Genomic DNA, 21,135 nt, shown 5'->3' with positions numbered 1-21,135 from the left:
AAACATTTCAGCACATGATGCCCTATAAAAAAAAAAAAGATTGTATGTAATTTGCATATTCAGTCCAGCAGTAACTAAACTGGAGAGCATACAAAATGTCCTCTTGATGAGAAATTACGAATACAAACTTAAATTTAAACCTATTTGGATGCAACTTTATTGGAATAAACATCAAACTTCACTGCATAACACAGGGACATTTTAAAACCAGTTAAAATTGTGTATTTGTGTTTTGTTATGTTGTGTTCAGATTTTAATTGAAGCTGGAAAAGCTAGTGGGAGGAAAAAAAAATATCCCCTTGAAATAAATTCTCTACCCAAGCTTCCACAGTTGAGACAAAAATCCTTCCTTCAACGTTCTGCCTTCGATCAAGTTCAGTGCTACATTTAGGGTTGGTGAAGCAACCCCGCTTGGTGCAAGAACTAATGAAATACACGCTTACATCCCAGCTTTGCTGCAATAGAGCTCGGAGGTTGAACTCGCACAATCCCTCTGTAGAATCTAAACAATGACACTCTGGCTTTGTGAAGAGACATCTATTATGCCACAAATAATCTGCAATGGTGGATATCTATTGCACCCATGTTTTCATAACTCGGAGGGGCGAACAAAGGGAGGAGCATTTTATGAATCCAGAAAGAAACATGAGAACGTTATGGTCTAGTGCTGTTCCGATAGTATTGGGTTTAATCTTTGTATCTATGAATGTAAACACTTATTGGTAGTCTCATAAAATACATTTACAAGTCTAAATACGGCTACATTTTGAATCAAAAGTGCAATTTAAATCTTCCATACACCTGGAATAAATTCCCTGCTTGGATCCTTCTTTACACTCTACATTTCCATTGTGCACGTGCGCGTGCGTGCGTGTGTGTGTGTGTCTTAGAGGTGGTATGGTGGACCTTAATGCCGCTGGTGCTTCTGTAGCTCAGCGGCTGTAGCTTCTATAAACCCTTCCAACAACACAATCAAAGTTTAAAACAAAATAAAGAAAAAGTTTCTTTGCAGCAATACCAATTTAAAACGGTTGAATATTTCAACAAGAGCAGATGCTTTTAATTCTGTGTGTCGCCAGTGTACACACAGAATTACCACCAGGTGTGAGGCAGATTGTTCCAAGCTATCCCACTCGGGTCATCACCAGTGGATGCATTTGGAAAAGAGGGGCCCTTTAACAACTGAACGCTGCCGGTTTCCACTTTTCAAATGGCCCCTGGAGGAATGCGAGAGGTTTGTCCTTTGGGATGATCCAGTCCCGGCTGGTTCTCTGATGGTCTCAGTCCAGTCCGGTTCTCTAATGCCGCTTTTCCACTGCATGATACCAGCTCGACACGACTCGACTCGACTCAGCTCGCATTTTTTGCGTTTCCACCGCGAAAACATGGTATCTGAAGTGGCTGCTTTTTTTAGTACCGCCTCGCTCTAGGTTCCAAGCGAGCTGAGCCGATGCTAAAAGGTGACGTCGGCAGACGGCCGGCCACTGATTGGCCAGAGAGTGTGACGAAGTCACAAGAGCGACATGGCAACCATGCTGGTAACAGCCATAGCAGCGCCGCAGCCAACATATTCCACTTCTTCAACTTCTTCAACATGCCAGCTAATAATAGTAATGTTATCGATGTCCTCCATTGTTGTTATGTGGGTTCTGTCCATGTGTGGGTTGCGTAGGTGTTGTTTGCGTCGCGTACAAAAATACTTCACGGCCTTTCGCGCAGCCGACCCCGCCCACGTCCAGGAGGTACTATTTGCGGTGGAAAACGACCCGTGCTGCTACCGTGTCGAGTCGTGTCGTGTCGAGTCAAGTCGAGCTACATGTGCGGTGGAAAAGCGGCATAATGGTCTCAGTCCAGTCCCGGCTGGTTCTCTAATGGTCTCAGTCCAGGTCCGGCTGGTTCTCTGGAGGTTCTCCTTGTGGGGGCTAGTCCTCGTCCTCTTCTGGTTCTCTGAGGCCCTGGCTGTGGAGCGTCTTCCCTGCCATCTCCATCATGGCCTGGACCTCCGGGTCCATGTCTAGGACGCTTCTCTTGCCCCGCCCCTCCTCGCCCTGGGAGAATTCAACACAGATTGCACATTTAGACAGAGTTTTACCAAATAGAATGAATGTAATTCAGTAATAACTAATGTAGGTATTTTACTGGTGACAATGATACGGTTTACAGCTGGGAGTACGAAGACGGATCAGCTGACACCAGAAAGGTACATTGTGGCGAGAGCACAGATGGAGTACAATTATATTTTTATTTATATCTAAATACATCCAGTGTCATGTTTTAATCCTGATCTCCTTTTGGCCCTTTTGACCCCTCCTTGCAGCCATCAAGCATTATCCAACGCAGCAAAGACAACAACAAAGTCTCTCGAACATAAGGATTAAACAATTGCACTTCTGACCTCCTCCGGTTCGGGTGGTTTGCCCACAGCCCACACCTCCGCATAGTCCAGGGTGAATTCCTCGTCCCCCGACAGCTGGGGGCTGCCGTAGGTGGTGCACTTGGGACGCGCACGGCTGTGACCACGGCCAAAGTCGCTGTCCAGCCACAAGCCAAAGTAGCCATGCTGCCCGCCCATTCCCTGGCACAGAGAGGAGGGACACACTTAGCATCAGCCAATCAGAGGCATACAAATCAGAATGTGAAGTAGGACTGGACGGATGGGTCACAAAATCCATAAACCGTTAGAATAATCAACTGTGGTTTATGTTTATGATGATGGTGCTGAAGCTCTTCACTGTAACATGAGGGCAGATCAATAGCACTAGAATTATTTTTCACACATACACACACGATGAGTAAATATTGGACAAATTCTATTATTTAGGTAGGGCATAAAAGTGGGAGAAGTTCACTAGTATGATGATGCATTTATATATAACTCATCAATATACATTTAGTCTACAGAGAGCTATTTCAATACATACGTTCACAGGAAATACACTTGATTGGGTCTTATTACTATCAATTTATACTTTACATTGTGTATTTTGAAGTAATAAACAGAACTATATTCAATGCATAAATCCATGGTCAATACAGTTAAAAGCATCTCATCATTATACGTAATGAGACTATACATTGTGCTCTTACTACCATTACAAAGCACTGTTTGTCCCACTTAAGTGCTTAGCAATACATCCAGCATGAGTAGTGGCTGTTACCCGAAAGAAATGCCATGATCCAAGCAATCCATATTGTGTGTGCAGTCTGAATGTTCCAGCCCTCTTTAAGGCCACTTATAATCCAACCATTCTTACGTTTGGCAGAACTTTAAAGAATGGACTGCTGGTTCAATATTTAGAGCCTACACTTATGCATGAGAAGAGCTGCCAGGAAAAACAATAATCAAACCAGAGAGGAGAGTCTCTTCTGCGATGGTTCTCAGTTGGAGAGGAAGACGCTGTGTTCTCACCAGTCCATTGGGCATGGTCTGCTGGTTCTGGTTGAGGTACATGAAGTGCTGATTGTATCCTGTAGCGGTGTACACACGCAGCCTCGGGTACACCGAGAAGAGGAAGCATCTAGAGTCACCTGCAGGCAGACAGACAGACAGACAGGATATTTTGTTTTTTTAGACACATTCATTTCCTGTGACAGGGTTCACGTGGAATGGAATTGAATGAAAGCATGAACAAATCGCTTGTTTTGTGGTTCTTTCTACAACACTACAACACTAATTTGTAATAAACAAGATCTAAAACTGGCAACATCAGCTCGCCACTGATATGTAGTGCTGCACACCCGGCAGTCCATATCTACTCATCACTGCTCTTATCTATTGTCGTGGTGCCTTCATTCTCTTGTTCATTGTGAAAGGAGCAGATAGAGCGCAATTGAATTGTATCCAAACAGTCATTTGGCTCTTAAACAAACCACAAAACCAACTTCTGTGCATTTGGCTATGCAAAAATGTTTCCAACGCTATGCCATGATCCATGGGACTGACCCTGGAACTGTGGTTTCACCTCCCAGGCATGGGAGGCGAACGCCCCGAACACGTGGCCCCGGGTGTCCCTGATGAGCAGCAGGGTGGGGCCCCGTTTGGACAGGCCCGCCACCATCCTGGAGAAGCTCTCTCCATGCAGCTGTGTGGTGAACAGGAGCCTCCAGGGGGCGCTGTAGCTATCTGGCAACTATCACGTAAGACCACAATGAAAGAAATATCAGCGTCTACTATTCATTCATTCATTCATTCATTCATTCATTCTTCACACACACACACACAAACCACATTTTTCAATTATATTGGTTTTTTTCACAGGGAAAATGGATACATAAAATACGCATACACATGTAGCCCATCTGGACCGAATCCAATGAAGAGCTACTTTAGCACAAATGGCAAAAAATTTAAAAGCTGGCTAAGATAGAAAGGTGTCAGAACACACGTCACAGCTTGCTGCGTATGGAGCTGCGGACCGGTCAGAGTGCACAGTTTACACCTGTCCACTGCCAAAAGCGCCTACAATGGGCACTATTCTTTCTCCACATTGATTACCCATTATTCTGGCTTTGCCTGAAAGTTTTTAATTGTGCTCATTGTTGTAATGATTGAAATCTCAAAGGGCTTCATGTGAAGCCCTTAGTGTCAAAGGTTATCCTAAGAGGCTTATTAAGGACTACGTTGTCCTAATGATGCAGTGGCTGCTTTGCCAAAAGATCACGCATTCTGATCACATCTGTTGAACTTGTTATAATTTAGATATACGTTTTGCATGGTTATAAAGTACAGATACATAAACATCATACTTTCATGAGAAATATTATATTTAAAAGGAGCGCTATTATATTTAAAAGGAGTTTTTGTGATTGTAGCTCAGTTAGTCGCAGTGTTTCTGGGAGCTTGATTTCAGGGGGACATTACTGTGCCAGACCTGCAGAGCCAGGAACATGAGGGTGGGCAGGTCCAGCAGACACTTGAGCTTGGACCAGGGGGCCTCCAAGCAGGCGGGCAGCAGGGTGAGTGGTGGCCGGCTGGGGAGCACCACGGCCAGGCCCTCGCTCACCAGCAGCTCCAGGTAGGCCGCCACCTGGGACACGCGGAACACCCAGTCCTCCAGGCTGCACACGTCACAGGTACCCCGCTCTGGGGCCATCGAGAGAGTGACGGTGTGGGCAAGAGAGTCCAAAATGAACACCAAAATGAACCGCCACCAGCCAATGGGAAATACATTGGAAATAAATTTGCACTTTTGGCTAGGTACACATTTACATTGTCAGTATGCATGGCAGGCTTTTCCGCTCTGGAAAGTAAAATACACAATTCTAAAAGTTACTTCTTGACAGTGGGGGGCATGGTCGAGGACCGGTCGTCTGTGAGGAGAATTAGAAAAGAAGGCCGATGAACAGTGAGATTAACATTAGGGCATGTCCTACCTGAGGCCTTCAGCTCTGAGCACATCTGCTCAGCCAGCAGCTTGACCCCCATAGACACATCCCCCATCCTGTCCAGCTTCCAGCCCCGCAGGCGCTCCCGACTGACCAGGATCTTCACCACAGAAGAAAGGACGTCCTGGAGAAACTGCAGAGAAGAGAAAAGGGGGCAAGTGAGGGAGAGTGGGGAGGACGACAAAGACAAACAGATATAGAAAAGAATAAAACAGGATTTGCGTGAAATAATGTAGAGCCTATATAATGGCTATTTACCACATATATTGTTTGACCTAAAGGGTCAGAAGATTGTGCCAGCTAAAGTAAATACATTATACCTGCATCACATACCAATCCAAAGATAAAGAAGATATTCAATTTGTTTACCTGCGACACCTGTTCGCGTGTGACCACCTCTGAGTTCCCTGCCCCCTCCTGCGACATGGCCAGTACAAGGGGTGCGCGTTCTTCTGCGGTACCACGCAGAAGGTCAGCTAGGAAGACGACGAGTTGTTCACGGCTCACGCCAGACGTGGCTGCAGTGATGGCCTTCCCCGAGCCTGTCACTGGTGCTGTTCCAGCTCCAGACTCAACACAACATGCAGCCCGATATAACCTCTTTATCATGGAGTCTGAGGCTAGAGTATCCATGGAGGACTGTTGGGAACAAATATGGGGTTTAGAAATGGGGTAGCTAGACTATGCCGTCGTGCCAAGCAGTCCAAAACATATCAAGTGGAAGAACACTCAGGATCGAGGCTAAATTATCTAATTCATTAATTTGGATTCAACCACAATGTTTTGTCTTATGCATACCTTGAAGCTCTCCAGTGTTAAAACCTTTCCTGAGCCTCCATCACCTTGAAGCCGTTCAAACACCCCCTCGATCAAGGGCCGTTCTTCAGGACGGAAACGGGCCAGCCGTTTCTGTACGACAACACTTTCCGTGTTGCCCATAGTTAGTTATTTAGTTAGACACAGCAGCCGGGCGTTGAACCTAAAACCTGTCTGTGGTCATTTGGAGACTTAACTAGGATAGCCAACTCTCTGTCAACTTTGTATTGTTTCTGTTTAAAAAGATAAGTATGATTGCCATCTTAGACACGTTATATAATATCTGATATTTATGATCAGGTTTAAATAAGTTGCAAACATGTGTTTGCAATATAGCTATCTTGCAAACGAACAAATTCAACCTGCTATTGACAGCTAAACGTAAACTTCCTGGAGTGAATAATGAAATAAAAGTAGACCAATCATATGATTCAAATGCTCAGCTGTGACATTTCTTATTGGTTTGCGTCATTCAAGGCGGGATAAAAGGTGACCACAACCAATAGTAAAATTGCTGGCAATTCCATCACAAATGTTGATGCTACAGTAATACTTACATTATACATTGTACATTATTCTCCGCTTTAAATCGTCACTTGATATTAAAACCTTCCCTTTGCTCTTGTTTTCCCCAATAAATTCAAGTGCCCCTGACTGCAGCCCGCAGATCGAGGAGGAGCTAAATGTGGGCGGGTCTAAACGTTTAACCCATGGTTTTACCCTCTCGGGCGCCATCTGGTGGCGGAGATCCGGCAGCACATTCTCAAACATCAATACAGCACAGCACAATGACTTACCGGTAATATGGAAAAAGGTTCATGCATTTGATAGACTTTCCTACTTTTAACTTGTCATTTCAAATGTCTTCTTTAGTATGACTGGTAATCAAGTCCAACTCGCCAGCCGGCGAGAGGAAATCCAACCACGCCGCTTTAAAGAACATGTCTATATTCTTAAGCCGTAAAAGGGGTCCCGGACTCCAGCACAGAGTTGCCGAGTGAGCCCCTGGACATGTCTAACATGTAAAAACGGACAAAGGGGCCGGGGGAAGACCAAGGCCCCGTCCACACGAAGCCGAAACAGGCGAAACCGTTACGGTTTCGATCTATCCGGTTTCGCAGTATCTCCGTAAAGACGAAGCCAAGCGAAACCGGGTAGATCTGTAGAAACGCTGTAGTACACATTCCAGGCCCATAAGGAGCGCTGCTTCTGCTACAGAAATCCTTGTTGTTGTGAGTTCTGAGACTCCGCGGGCTTAACAGTCATTGGCTAGAGGGTCGAGGGGTGGGGCGATGACGTCATGGTTTACGGTTTCAGTCGGTTTCAGGCGTCCACACGAATCCAAAACGAAACCGGGTAGATTTGAAACCACCTCCGAGGGTGGTTTCAGAAGTTTGCGGTTTCGGTCAGCGGATTCGCCGGCTTCGTGTGGACGGAAGGTCGAACCGTACAAGACCTTTGCGGTTTCGCCATGAAATCGGCTTCGTGTGGACGGGGCCCAAGACGCAGCCGCGCAGATGTCTTCCACCGAAACGCCCCTGAGTAGAGCCGTTGAAGAGGCCACGCTCCGTGTGGAGTGAGCTTTAACGCCCAACGGTGGCGCCAAGCCCTGCCGAGAGTAGGCTAAGCAAACACCCTCACATACCCAGCGAGAAAACCTCTGAGTGCAGCCAGCAACTATTTAAATTGTTATATAATGTATTGATAAAGATATAGGTATAGATATAATTACTCTAATATACTATATATATTAATTACTAAATTAATTAATAACTATAATTCAAGCAGTTCTCCCATGCAAACGTATACATTTACAGTTACACATTTACATTGAAATAAATAGAATAACGAAAAACGTGTTAACCATCAACCCCTATATATGCAACATTTGCAACAGAAAATAACTTGCCGCTTATTTTTCTCGTTTTGCACATGTGAAACTGAAAGTGTTTCGACATCTCAGACTTCCCTCGCCAAACAGTAATGTAATAGTCAGCAACAATCAAAAGAGCGTGGTGCGGGGGGAGATCTGACCGAGATGTGACACAAGTTGCTCAAAGGATTTGTGTCCTAAAAAAGTTCAAGTTGAGGGTGAAGGAGGAAGAGGTATTTATCTTCATCTGGTCACATGATATATAATTTAGAATTCACTCCCACACCAACAGCTGCAGAGTATGGCTTACATTCTACTAGCCTACTTATTCTAATATTACGGAATACAATCCTACATTACTCAACGTATGTTGAAGACAGGGGAAGAGGGGGAAAAAACGCCCAACGGTGGCGCCAAGCCCTGCCGAGAGTAGGCTAAGCAAACACCCTCACATACCCAGCGAGAAAACCGCTGCTTAGAGAGAGCGCGGCCCCTGCTAGCGTCGCTATAACACACAAACAACTGTTGTGTGGAGCGGAACGCGGCCGAGCGATTCACGTACATAGCCAGCGCCCGCACCGGGCACAGGAGATGCAACTCCGCCTCCGCCTCACTAGAATGAGGCGGGGGGTGAAAAGCCTTAAGCACAATATCCCTCGACCGAAAATAACTATTAATGTTCTCCGGGAGGAACGCAGGATTAGGTCTGCGCAACGCGAAGGAGCTGTCCTCGTTTAGCAACAAGCAACTCGGGCTGACAGACCGGTTTTCAGCCCGCTTGGCAGAAACCAAGTGCCGTCTTAAAGGACAGAGCATCCAAGGGGGCCTGAGAAAGAGGCTCGAAAGGATCCCTGGACAATCCGCGCAACACGGTGGGGAGATCCCAGCGTGGTGTAAGCACGCGTGAAAACAGGCCTAACCCGTCTAGCCCCACGCAAGAACCTCTTGACCAGTGGATGGCTGAAGATCGGTCCACCATCACAGCCTGCATGGCCAGCCGAAACGGCTGCCGCATAGACCTTGATAGTGGAGAAGGCCAAACCTTTTTCCAATAAGTTTTGCAGAAACGAAAGCACGCTTCGCACCTCGCATCGAGATGGGACAGCGTGGTTCCTCTCACACCAATTAGAGAAGGCGCACCACTTCACCGCATAGAGGGAAGAAGTAGAAGGCGCACGAGCGCTCTGAATAGTGTTGATAACCGTCACAGGCAAACCTTTGCCCTGCAGGATCAACCTCTCAGGAGCCAAGCCAACAGCCGTCCCGAGACATCGGACGGGTGGTGCACCGTCCCGTGGGCCTGTGAAAGCGCATCCGGCCTGAACGGTACCGGCCACGGCGCCGACCACGAGAGCACGGCCAGCTCTGGAAAACACAGAGCTGAACGGTTCTCAGGGACAGTCTCTCCTGTCTGACCCGTTCCAGAAGAGGAAGGATCAGCTGGAGCGGGGGAAACGCATACAAGAGAGCCCGCGGCCAAGGTGTGTGTGCCCACGCATCCACCCCCAACGGGGGAAGATCCCGAGGGCTGAGGGAGAACCACCACCTGCAGTGCGTGTTCTCCCTGGACGCGAAGAGGTCCACCTGCTCTGTCCCGAACCTCTGCCAGATCAGTCTGACAATGTCGGGATGTAACCGCCACTCGTCTCGGCGGGGACCGCCTCGAGACATGAGGTCCGCCCCAAAGTTCTGGGCGCCCGCGATATGCAGGGCTCTCAGGCTGAGGAGATACTGATGAGCCCAAAGCCAGAGCTCGACCGCCTTTCAGTGGAGAGCAGGGGAGCGGACTCCCCCCTGTCTGTTGATGTACGCCGCCGCCGACACGCTGTCTGTCCTGATCAGAACGTGGCGGCCGCGCACCAGGTGAAAGAAATGCAACAGCACTTTCCTCACAGCGTCGAGCTCCAACACATTTATGTGTGCTATAGGGGGCGTGCGCCACTCGTCTCCGACCGAGTGAGAGAGGCACGTTCCTCCCCAACCCGTCAACGAGGCGTCCGTGAAGACCACTACGTAGGACGCCACCCTGCCCAGGGGAACACCCCTGAGAAGGGCGGAGGGTCTTTTCCAATATTCCAGGTCTGGCGACACCGAACGGGGAACGAGGAGCACCCTGAGCTTGTGTCGCCTGGGGTCCAACCGTTGGCGAGCAAACCACCGCTGGAGTCTGCGCATAAAGAGCAGACCCAGGGGGACCACGGGGTGGGCAGCTGCCATCAGCCCTAACAGGCGCATGGTGGACAGTGCGGTCACGTTTCTGCAAACGCGAAAAACGGGAGAGCGCCGACAGGATGGCGTCTCGCCGAGGAGGCGAAAGCATCGCAGTCATGGTGGCTGAGTCTAGGCAAAGCCCCGAGTAGACTGTCTGCCGGCTGGGGAGCGGGGAGCTCTTCTCCCAGTTGATGGCAAAACCCAGGAAGGAGAGATGGTTTATCACCAACATGGTGTCCCTTCTCGCGGTCTCTTCTGAGTTGCTCAGAATAAGCAGGTCGTCTAGGTAGAAGAGAATCCTCTGTCCCTGACGCCTGAGCGGTTCCAACGCCGTCTCCACACACTTCGAGAAGGTGCGCGGAGCCAGGGAATAGCCGAACGGCAGACACTGGTACTCGTACACCATCCACATAAAGGCAAAGCGGAGAAACTTCCTGTGTGCCTGCCGAACAGGGACGTGGAAGTAAGCATCCTTGAGATCCAGGGATGTGAACCAATCGCCCTCTCTCACACACCGGAACAACGCTCCGACAGTGAGCATTCTGAACTTCCTCGTGGCAACGAATCTGTTGAACACGCGAAGATCCAGAATAGGTCTCTTTTCCCCTGACTTCTTGGAAACTAGGAAGTAGCTGGAATAAAACCCTAGGTGAGTCTCGTGGGGGGGAACGACAGTGATGGCCCCCTTCTCCAAGAGATGGGCCACCTCTAATGCCAGAGCCCTGCTCGCAGCCGGGTCCCGTAGCGTGGTCTCCACCAACCCCATTAAGTGTGGGGGACGACGCTTGAACTGTATGGGATGGCCCCATCTCAACGTGGTGTCCAACCACGATGGCAGAACGCACCGCTCTTGCCAACACGCATAGCGGTCGGAGAGAGGGCGAGCCGACAGCTGAGGAAGACCGTCCAGGAATAACCCGTATTCCTCTGCCCCTACCGCCTCCACACTGCGTGTGAACCAAGGGGAGGCGGCCCCCTGGAACGCTGGGACCGGCCCGGACCCCTCCCGGCCTGCTGGTGGGAGGAGCCCGCGAGAATCGCCCCGAACCGGGAACGATTCTCACGGACTGACTGCTGGTGCGCGAGCACCTCGGAGAACCGGAGACCAAATAACCGTTTGTGAAACCTCCCCTACCTTTAAAACCCGCTCTCACTTCTTGCTCTCATCATTTTATGAGATTTAAGATTTACACCCTGCCTCAATAATATAAATGTACTGCGCAATGAGTGGCGTCAGAAATACAATTTTCTTTTACAATTTTTTTATAAATCTGGTAAGGCTAGATTTATAAAGGTCAAAAAGCCAGGGGATGAAAACACTGAGGATGAAGATAAGCCTGGCCTACCGCAAGAGGGTATATGACCTTAGTTTAGAGAGTAGTTGGCACATAAACCTCCCAATAGAGTAGAGCCCTGGCATTTGAACGCAGCAAACAAATAGTGTTGCAGTCTGCACCCCACCTGATAGTATGCATTAGGAACCGTTGGTCTTTAATAGGTCTTATTTGTCAATACCCCTGTCCTAGTGATCAAGTGTTTTCCTACTTGTTTTCACCGGCTTTTCTTTTCTTCTCCATTCCTTACTGCACACACTTTCCCCCAAACTCCTCCGACAGCGGCCAGCCCAGAGCCGCCTCATAAGCCCATCCCCAAACCACGCAACACCAACGCTGCAACGCATCACCTCAAGCAGAAGGCTCCTCAAACGGAGTCTGGGCGTTCAGACGGAGACTCCAAATCTAATAATAATACATTTAATTTAGAGGCGCCTTTCAAGACACCCAAGGTCACCTTACAGAGCATATAGTCATCATAAATCGTTTAAAAAACAAGACATTTTGAAAAAACATAAAAGAAAAACATAATAAATAAATAAATAAATAAAACCAAGACAAAACAAACAAACAATCAAAACAGTGATCAGTTAGACGTTGTGTGCAAGTTTGAACAGGTGAGTTTTGAGTTGTGACTTGAAGGTTGTAATGGTGTCTGACTGTTTAATGTGTGGGGGGAGGGAGTTCCAGAGCCTGGGTGCTGAACAGCTGAATGACCGGGCACCCATTGTAGTGAGTTGTGATGTGGGGATACATAGTAGTCCAGCAGAGGTTGATCTGGTAGTCAGATCTGGTAGTCAGGGGAGCCTCATACAGACAGGAGGCTCCCATAGCCCACCAGGAGATGCCTCCCCCCAATAAGTGGAGCTCTTGCGGTGAAACGCTACCGGAGAGGGAGAGCGAATCCCAATGCAGCGATGAAGACGGTAACCGATAGCCGATAGCCTCACAAGCACCCCCTTTTGTTAGATTAGACCAGTAGAACCAGCACCCCCTTTTATTAGATTAGCCCAGTAGAACCAGCCCCCCTTTTATTAGATTAGCCCAGTAGAACCTGCACCCCTTTCATCCTTCCTTCACCTTTCCTACATAAGGACTTCTTTGTCACCATTTACGAACTGCAGCTTTTATGAAGTCAAATGGCCTTCAGCGAAGTAGAGCGCCAACCAGGCGTGCTCAGCAGGGTTAGACAAGAGCCTGAGGGTGAGTGATGACTACATAGGGTTTTTTTATTTAAAAAAATATGGTGGTCAGTATTTATACATAGCCTGCTATTCTTGGTGTTTTATAGTAGCAATAAACACTTCACCTAGATGCATTCAAAACAGATTTCCCTATTGTGACAAATTTGAAAGACATTCAACAATCCACTTCAATTACTCTTTATTCATACTCTTCAAATTAACAATCTTAATCAATGGCCTCAGCCTTAATGCAATCTAGCAAGAACCCATGCAACACTGTATGGCACTCCTCAGGGACACATCAACACTCAGCTAGGAGGAACTGGGGATCGAACTAGCAACCTTTCGGTTACAAGACAACTGCTCTACCTCCTGACCTAAGTAACAGATCAAATAAATAGGCATTTGGTTCCATGTTAGATATTTACCTCTCAATTCCTTGTTTACTCCTCGATCATTATCTACCTTGTCTTTTCACATATTCAGCCTTGTTATTGGCTTTGTTACGTATTTTAAGAACCTGAGCTGCCCCCACATAGCCCCAAGGAAGCAGGACCAAACATATAAGCCCTAAATACTATACATTGCCACAAGGGGAGCAGGACCTTATTGAAGGCTGCAATAGCTGCTCCAACCACACAGAAGGCAGCACCTTTAGATAGGTGAAGCCGAGGCTAATACGTCGCATAGGCCACGCCCACTTCACCCTATCAATCTCAAAAAGGTAAAAAAAAAAAAAGGTTCAAAGGTTCAAAGGTTTTTATTCGCCATTTGTGCATAAACCAGACAGTTCAAACACATTGGAATTCTTGTGCAGGGCTTCCCAAGTCAAGTACAGTATTAATACAGAGAGAGAGATCGAGAGAGCGAGAGAGCGAGAGGGCGCAGCACAATAAATAGTAATAATAAAAAATATTGAGATGAGGACAAATTGCATGTTGTGCATTGCATTTCAGTTCAATCTCGACAGAGAAGTTGGACTTCAGAATCTTCTAGCTGCTACCAGACAAAGGGTTAATGTTTTTGATCAGCAGGGAGACGCTCAGCACGTGTTCAACACGCTTCCACCTCCTTTTGCTCCGTAGTTAGCATACCGAAATACTTTAACAAATAAAGTGTGTTAAAAACTATCCTGGATTGGAACCCTTTCTTGGAAGAACTCTGCAGCTTCATAGTCCTATGATTGATATCGTCAGATCAGATTCACCAGTAAGGATGCTTAAGCTGCTCAGCTGTCCCAATTCCCCAAAACAAAATCTGTAAAGATGAAGTATCTTTATTAAATTCAATTAAATTTTATTTGTATAGCCCTTAATCACCATTACAGTCTCAAAGGGCTTAACAGGCCAAATATTTGTGACACCCCCCTTTACCCATGCCCCCACACGGGCAAGAAAAAACTCCCTTGAATCAGCAAGGAAGAAATCTTGAGAAGAAACGCAGTGGAGGGGATCCCTTCTTCCAGGGATGGTCAGGAGTGCAATGGGTGCCACAATTGACCCAAGAACCCATGCAACACTGTATGGCACCCCACCTGAAGTCCTCAAGGAATAAAACACAGATGCAGGGGAAAAGAGATGCCTTTAAAGAAACAAAGTGGAGCGACCCAGGGACAAGTCTGGTTTGGGTTTAAGATTAAGGATGGTTAACTTTTATTATTGGTGTTTGTTTAAGTTTAGGCATTAGTGATTGTATTAAAGATTGTTTAGTTATTAGAGATGCTTAGTTAGATTGTCAAGTTTAGGTACCAGGTTAGGGTAAGAGTTTAAGCATTTGGGCTTTTAAGTTAGATGGTCAAGTTTGGGTATTAGGTTAGGTTGAGGTAAGCGAGTTTAGGCCTTTGAGATGTTTAGTTAGATGGTTCAGTTTAGGTACTAGGTTAAGGTAAGAGTTTAGGTGTTTGAGCTCTTCAGTTAGATGGTTAAGTTTGGGTATTAGGTTAGGTTGAGGTAAGCAAGTTTAGGCCTTTGAGATGTTTAGTTAAATGGTTCGGTTTAGGTACTCGGTTAAGGTAAGAGAGTTTAGGCATTTGAGATCTTTAGTTAGATGGTTAAGTTTGGGTATTAGGTTGGCTTTTTGTTTTGTTAGACAAGTTACTTTAGGCATTTTATATGTTTCAATTTAGGACATTTGAAAGAAAGATTAGAAAGATTGTTAAGCTCAGGTTTGCTCCAGCTTTGTCCCTTTAGTCGCTCCCTTAGAAAGAGGGTTACGAGGTAACTGGGTTAGAAATACAATAGTTGGGGTCACAGAAATAGAATGTATAAATCATTGAGCTAAACATGCTTTTCCTACAACATGGTGTGAATTACAGTACTTTTTTTTAAAGTTAAACTGGTAAAGTGGTAACAGTATGGTGTGTAGGAGGCAGGAGGAGTTGTAGGAGTTGTTGAGCTCCGAGTGGTTATGTCTGGGGTAGATTGGATTGTAGGTGTAGCCAGGGATCCTCAGGGTGGATGGGGAGTAGGCCATCGTTGTAGATCAACTGTTCGGTCATCATACTCTGAAATAAATTGAAGGCACAAAGTAAAGTCAGTCTCACAGTGTGCTGGCAGATTTAGAAGACATTTTGATCACCAAACGTGAAGGCCAATCAAAGACACAAATGCAGTAACAACACCATCTGGCATCAAACATAGGTCATTACATTCAGTAATTTAGGTTGGATTTTATATTGATTTACAGGAGAGAAAAGGCTTCAAGTCATTACGGCAACAACTTCAAAATCGTCTGTGCTGGATTACCATCTTTCATCAATAAATGTATGTATAATTGATACAAGTCAGTTGAGCTCTTCCCAGGGAGTCTTCAACCTTTTTATGAAACAACTGCAAATGTCCAAGTACACATCGATTCAATGGCCGAAGCATGTCATGTCCCAGTACGATAGGTGGCATGGCATTGTACCCATTTCAATCACCTTTTTTAAATAAATCAGTTTCTAGTCTTCCTCCCATCCATAAACTGTAAATTGTGCACGTATTTTAACTGGTACATCATGGTGAGTTTCCTCGTCAGTCCAAAAGTGTGTCTTGCTCCTGGACCTCTCCATCGTGTTTGCCGTTTGACAGTGACAACACCATGACTATTGTCTCCTTCTATTTCCTGCTCTGGGAAAAAATCTCCAGCATGCGCAGAACGCATAACCCTGATTGAACGTACATGCACGATTAATGAGACCATCAATCGAATAATCTAGAGGTCTTAATCCGACGATGAGAAACCCGATCCGGTCTGATTTTAGTCAGACTAAGGTGTATACATGCATCTTAAAAATACAATCACAGTGAGACTAACCCAATAATTTGGTTCTCGAGTGTCATGTAAACACAAGTCTCGCTGGTGATTACATGTTTAGATGGATTGAACCAAAAGGACACCGCCTGAGAACAATCACAAAGGAACCGCACTGCACATATTCCGTTTTATACGGCACAGAATAAAACCATATGGCAAAGAATTAAAATTGTACAGTGCATAGAATTGCAAAGACTTAAAATTGTATAGTGCATAGAATAGCAAATAAATAAAATCGTATAGTGAATAGAATTGCAAAGAATTAAAATTGTATAGTGCATAGAATTGCAAAGAATTAAAATTGTATAGTGCATCAACATCAAAACCACATTAAAATAGTCAGTGCTGGATTACCATCTTTCATCAATAAATGTATACAAGTCAGTTCAGCTATTCCCAGTCTTCAAAATTTTTATTAAAATCGGGAGGGATTATGTGATTGCCATTTGGTCCATTTAAGAATGAAGGAACCATTTATCAAAGTTCTCACCTGGGTCTCTCCACCATGGCAACTGCACAGCCATCTGCTCTTCCATCGTGACCTGAAAAAAAACAGTAATTTGTTGATCCCAAGTGGAAATTAGTCATAGCAAGAAGGGCAAAAAATATACACCAAGGGTAGGTATAAAAATTATACAAAGGATGGAAGCAAGCATTGTGTGACCGGAAGAGCAATTATTCATTTTTACGATTCTTAAGCATTAGCCAATATCAGTTTGACTAAGCGAAAAAAATAAATCAAAAGCACACACTATGAGAGCATTATTTTGAGATGGTATCGATGGATTAATTTTATACAATGGCCCCAACCAAGTGTAAATGTATCCAACAGTGGCATTGTCAGGATGCACTGAAAGCTTCCCGAAATGTTAGCGTTGGGTTTGACAGGTTACAACATTAAGACGTTGGGGATACGGTACCGCTGCTGGGAGTTGATCCCCCTAGCATCTTAACAGGTCATCCGTTTCATGTACCATCTCTCGAATAAATATCACGCACCTCTCTACCATAGGAAATAATAATAATAATAATACATTTAATTTAGAGGCGCCTTTCAAGACACCCAAGGTCACCTTACAGAGCATATAGTCATCATAAATAAGACATTGTGGAAAAAAAAATAAACATAATAAATAAAAAATAAATAGGTAGATCTCTAACTCCCCCCCATCCCCCACCCCCCTCTAGGGGGGGGGGGAAGAGCGATAATAAATAAGGGGGGGGGGGGGGGGAAGTCACCTGAGCAGCGCTCCTCAGCACCATTGACTTTTATTCTGGGGGACCAAAAGCCCAGCTACAATTTGCTGATGAACCCAGCTACTGTGTCCAAGATTTTTTAGATGATAAGATTTACTTTATTGAACCTTTGAAGAACGGTCTGAAGAATTCCCCTTTCCTGGACGAGGAGCTGGTTGGTCTTGACACCTCCCGCTGACCGCCACCGCAGGGACCTCCGACTGCGTCGCCTCAGTCCCTTCAGGAACACACGTGACCCTTTGGCACACTGGACATTTGTTTTCTCCCCATTAATGCAGTCCAACACTTCACTCAGATGTCAATAGGGTATTTTATATGCACTTTTACAGCACAGTACATAGTGGGCTGTTTTGATAGAACTAATTACAATAGTTATTACTCCCAAACCCAAAAGCCGGCCACATGTAATACACATCCTTACTAGTCCTAGTGGCCGAGAATGCTTTCTTAACAGCCAGTCAGAATGAACACATCTGTATGGATTACTTTAGATCTGTACGAAGAGTCGCTGACCGTGTCATTCTAAACAATCTAAACAATCCAAGCAAGCCATCAATATGTGTATTCCATTGTCTTACCCTTCAGCATCTGCAGAGCTGCACCATTCCTGGTATTCCCTCCACCTACAGCTTCCAGCGCCAGTCCTGAATTTGACAAACGCTGTAGAACACTGATCTTGAAATAAATGTACAGGGGCAAACCCACCCCTGAACAAAAATAATTCAATTCTTTCATGGTTCAACGTTCATAAATAATTGTCAATGCTTAAATTCCTTGCAAATAAGTAATATAAAAGGACAGCATGAGGCATATCTAGCAAGATGATTATGGTACAGTGAGAACCATATGTTTTTATAGAGCAAATAATTTAACTCAAGTAAATTGCCATAGAAAGTGATAAACCTTACTTGCCTCTATTGCTGAAGTTCGTACATATCTGGGAATGGACTTTGTGAAATTTGACAAAATATTGAAATGGAAAAATTGTCAAAAATGTAAATTTGCAGTACTACAAATCTGAATTTGCCGGTGTTGATGTTCATAGGACCAAGTGCAAGTACTAAAAATACCTTCCAAGCTACCAGGTGAAACGCTCCCAACACAGTTGCATTGGAGCAACTAGCTTCCAGGCTACCAGGTGAAACGCTCCCAACACAGTTGCGTTGGAGCAAACTACCTTCCAAGCTACCAGGTGAAACGCTCCCAACACAGTTGCGTTGGAGCAACTAGCTTCCAGGCTACCAGGTGAAACGCTCCCAACACAGTTGCGTTGGAGCAACTAGCTTCCAGGCCACCAGGTGAAACGCTCCCAACACAGTTGCGTTGGAGCAAACTACCTTCCAAGCTACCAGGTGAAACGCTCCCAACACAGTTGCGTTGGAGCAAACTAGCTTCCAGGCTACCAGGTGAAACGCTCCCAACACAATTGCATTTGCTGTACAGTCAGTATGTTTACATACACATCTTATAGCCATAGGTCGACTATACTCCCCAATTGGCCAACTGCAATTGTCCGAGTACATATTTCAGATTATATTGCACAGAATAAAACCACATTGCAATGACTTAAAATCGTAGTGCATAGAATTGCAAAGAATTGAAATCTTAGTGCATAGAATTGCAAAGAAATAAAATCGTATAATGCATAGAATTGCAAATAATTAAAATCGTAGTGCATAGAATTGCAAAGAATTAAAATCGTATAATGCATAGAATTGCAAATAATTAAAATCGTAGTGCATAGAATTGCAAAGAATTGAAATCTTAGTGCATAGAATTGCAAAGAAAAAAAATCGTATAATGCATAGAATTGTAAAGAATTAAAATCTTAGTGCATAGAATTGCAAAGAATTAAAATCGTATAATGCATAGAATTGCAAAGAATGAAAAATCGTAGTGCATAGAATTGCAAATAATAAAAATCGTAGTGCATAGAATTGCAAAGAATTAGAATCGGAGTGCATAGAATTGCAAAGAATTAAAACCGTATTGCATAGAATCAAACCACATTGCAAGGAATTAAAATAATTTAGCACAGAATAAAACCACATTGAAGTATGAAATAGCAGTAGCCTACAAGTTCAGCAGCAGTCAACAATTTGCAAATGTATGGAAAGTTGTAAAAAGGAAAGATTCAGAAAAGGGAGAATGTAGAGTACTGTGTGGATGTGTAAATCAACTAATCCATCTCCTAAATTCAAACCTACCAAGCCAAAAACCAACAATTGAAACCAAACCATAACATGCCCGCAGTCATTCGTCTAGTGAAGTCAGTCTGACAGCTTTTCATCCAGGCTACCAGGTGAAAGGCTCCCAACACAGTTGCGTTGGAGCAAACTACCTTCCAAGCTACCAGGTGAAACGCTCTCAACACAGTTGCGTTGGAGCAACTAGCTTCCAGGCTACCAGGTGAAACGCTCCCAACACAGTTGCGTTGGAGCAAACTAGCTTCCAGGCTACCAGGTGAAACGCTCCCAACACAGTTGCGTTGGAGCAACTAGCTTCCAGGCCACCAGGTGAAACGCTCCCAACACAGTTGCGTTGGAGCAAACTACCTTCCAAGCTACCAGGTGAAACGCTCCCAACACAGTTGCGTTGGAGCAAACTAGCTTCCAGGCTACCAGGTGAAACGCTCCCAACACAATTGCATTTGCTGTACAGTCAGTATGTTTACATACACATCTTATAGCCATAGGTCGACTATACTCCCCAATTGGCCAACTGCAATTGTCCGAGTACATATTTCAGATTATATTGCACAGAATAAAACCACATTGCAATGACTTAAAATCGTAGTGCATAGAATTGCAAAGAATTGAAATCTTAGTGCATAGAATTGCAAAGAAATAAAATCGTATAATGCATAGAATTGCAAATAATTAAAATCGTAGTGCATAGAATTGCAAAGAATTAAAATCGTATAATGCATAGAATTGCAAATAATTAAAATCGTAGTGCATAGAATTGCAAAGAATTGAAATCTTAGTGCATAGAATTGCAAAGAAAAAAAATCGTATAATGCATAGAATTGCAAAGAATTAAAATCTTAGTGCATAGAATTGCAAAGAATTAAAATCGTATAATGCATAGAATTGCAAAGAATGAAAAATCGTAGTGCATAGAATTGCAAATAATAAAAATCGTAGTGCATAGAATTGCAAAGAATTAGAATCGGAGTGCATAGAATTGCAAAGAATTAAAACCGTATTGCATAGAATCAAACCACATTGCAAGGAATTAAAATAATTTAGCACAGAATAAAACCACATTGAAGTATGAAGCAGCAGTAGCCTACAAGTTCAGCAGCAGTCAACAATTTGCAAATGTATGGAAAGTTGTAAAAAGGAAAGATTCAGAAAAGGGAGAATGTAGAGTACTGTGTGGATGTGTAAATCAACTAATCCATCTCCTAAATTCAAACCTACCAAGCCAAAAACCAACAATTGAAACCAAACCATAACATGCCCGCAGTCATTCGTCTAGTGAAGTCAGTCTGACAGCTTTTCATACACCAGTCCAGTGGGGTTACGGGTGGAGCGAAAACAAACCCCATTGTGGAAGTTTGAGGTCACAACTTCACACTCGCCCTAATTTCGGTTTGCCAGACATCCGTTCTGGGTTTTTCCCAGAACTTCCAGTTCTTTGTGGATTCCTGAGGGAGGTGGAGCATCGGCAGAAGGTGCTGTGACATCAAATTGTAAACTCCAGAATTGCACTGATGTCATTTCCACTAGGGATGTTCTGTAGTCCAGTGGTGCTGTGAAACAAAAAAGCAATT

The 21,135-nt window shown here is 44.9% G+C and overlaps 1 protein-coding gene and 1 long non-coding RNA gene across 5 annotated transcripts; both read right to left on the bottom strand.

The window, feature by feature from the left end:
* Nucleotides 1-128: 128 nt before the first annotated feature.
* On the bottom strand, nt 129-6,614 carry LOC132464631 (MTOR-associated protein MEAK7-like). Of its 2 annotated transcripts, none has more exons than XM_060061121.1 (8): nt 6,184-6,614; nt 5,755-6,024; nt 5,374-5,518; nt 4,872-5,083; nt 3,963-4,130; nt 3,410-3,528; nt 2,396-2,575; nt 129-2,048 (listed from the first exon to the last, which is right to left on the bottom strand). In XM_060061121.1, the coding sequence occupies exons 1-8, from the start codon at nt 6,322-6,324 to the stop codon at nt 2,015-2,017; spliced, it is 1,269 nt and encodes a 422-aa protein (XP_059917104.1). In that variant the 5' UTR covers nt 6,325-6,614; the 3' UTR covers nt 129-2,014. The 2 variants fall into 2 exon arrangements, with proteins under 2 accessions (XP_059917104.1, XP_059917103.1); XM_060061120.1 differs by having other exon boundaries at nt 3,944-4,130; nt 6,184-6,613.
* Nucleotides 6,615-13,544: 6,930 nt separating this feature from the next.
* LOC132464629 (uncharacterized) lies at nt 13,545-18,628 on the bottom strand. Of its 3 annotated transcripts, none has more exons than XR_009527300.1 (4): nt 17,936-18,628; nt 17,455-17,574; nt 16,591-16,642; nt 13,545-15,306 (listed from the first exon to the last, which is right to left on the bottom strand). It is a non-coding gene; the product is annotated as an uncharacterized LOC132464629 (long non-coding RNA). The 3 variants fall into 3 exon arrangements; XR_009527299.1 differs by having other exon boundaries at nt 17,465-17,604; nt 17,936-18,625; XR_009527298.1 differs by having other exon boundaries at nt 17,455-17,604; nt 17,936-18,622.
* Between the last annotated feature and the right edge of the window lie 2,507 nt (nt 18,629-21,135).

This window comes from Gadus macrocephalus, chromosome 9 (assembly GCF_031168955.1).
Source record: "Gadus macrocephalus chromosome 9, ASM3116895v1".
Taxonomy (NCBI): domain Eukaryota; kingdom Metazoa; phylum Chordata; class Actinopteri; order Gadiformes; family Gadidae; genus Gadus; species Gadus macrocephalus.
This window is presented reverse-complemented; position numbering and strand designations above follow the sequence as displayed.

Bases quoted from the DNA above. Each gene is read 5' to 3' on its own strand.
- LOC132464631 (XM_060061120.1), bottom strand. From the start codon at position 6,324: ATGGGCAACACGGAAAGTGTTGTCGTACAGAAACGGCTGGCCCGTTTC. The intron at 4,131-4,871 runs GTCTGGCACAGT...CTTACGTGATAG, and splicing joins TCATGTTCCTGGCTCTGCAG to TTGCCAGATAGCTACAGCGC. The intron at 2,049-2,395 runs GTCAGAAGTGCA...GAATTCTCCCAG, and splicing joins AACCACCCGAACCGGAGGAG to GGCGAGGAGGGGCGGGGCAA.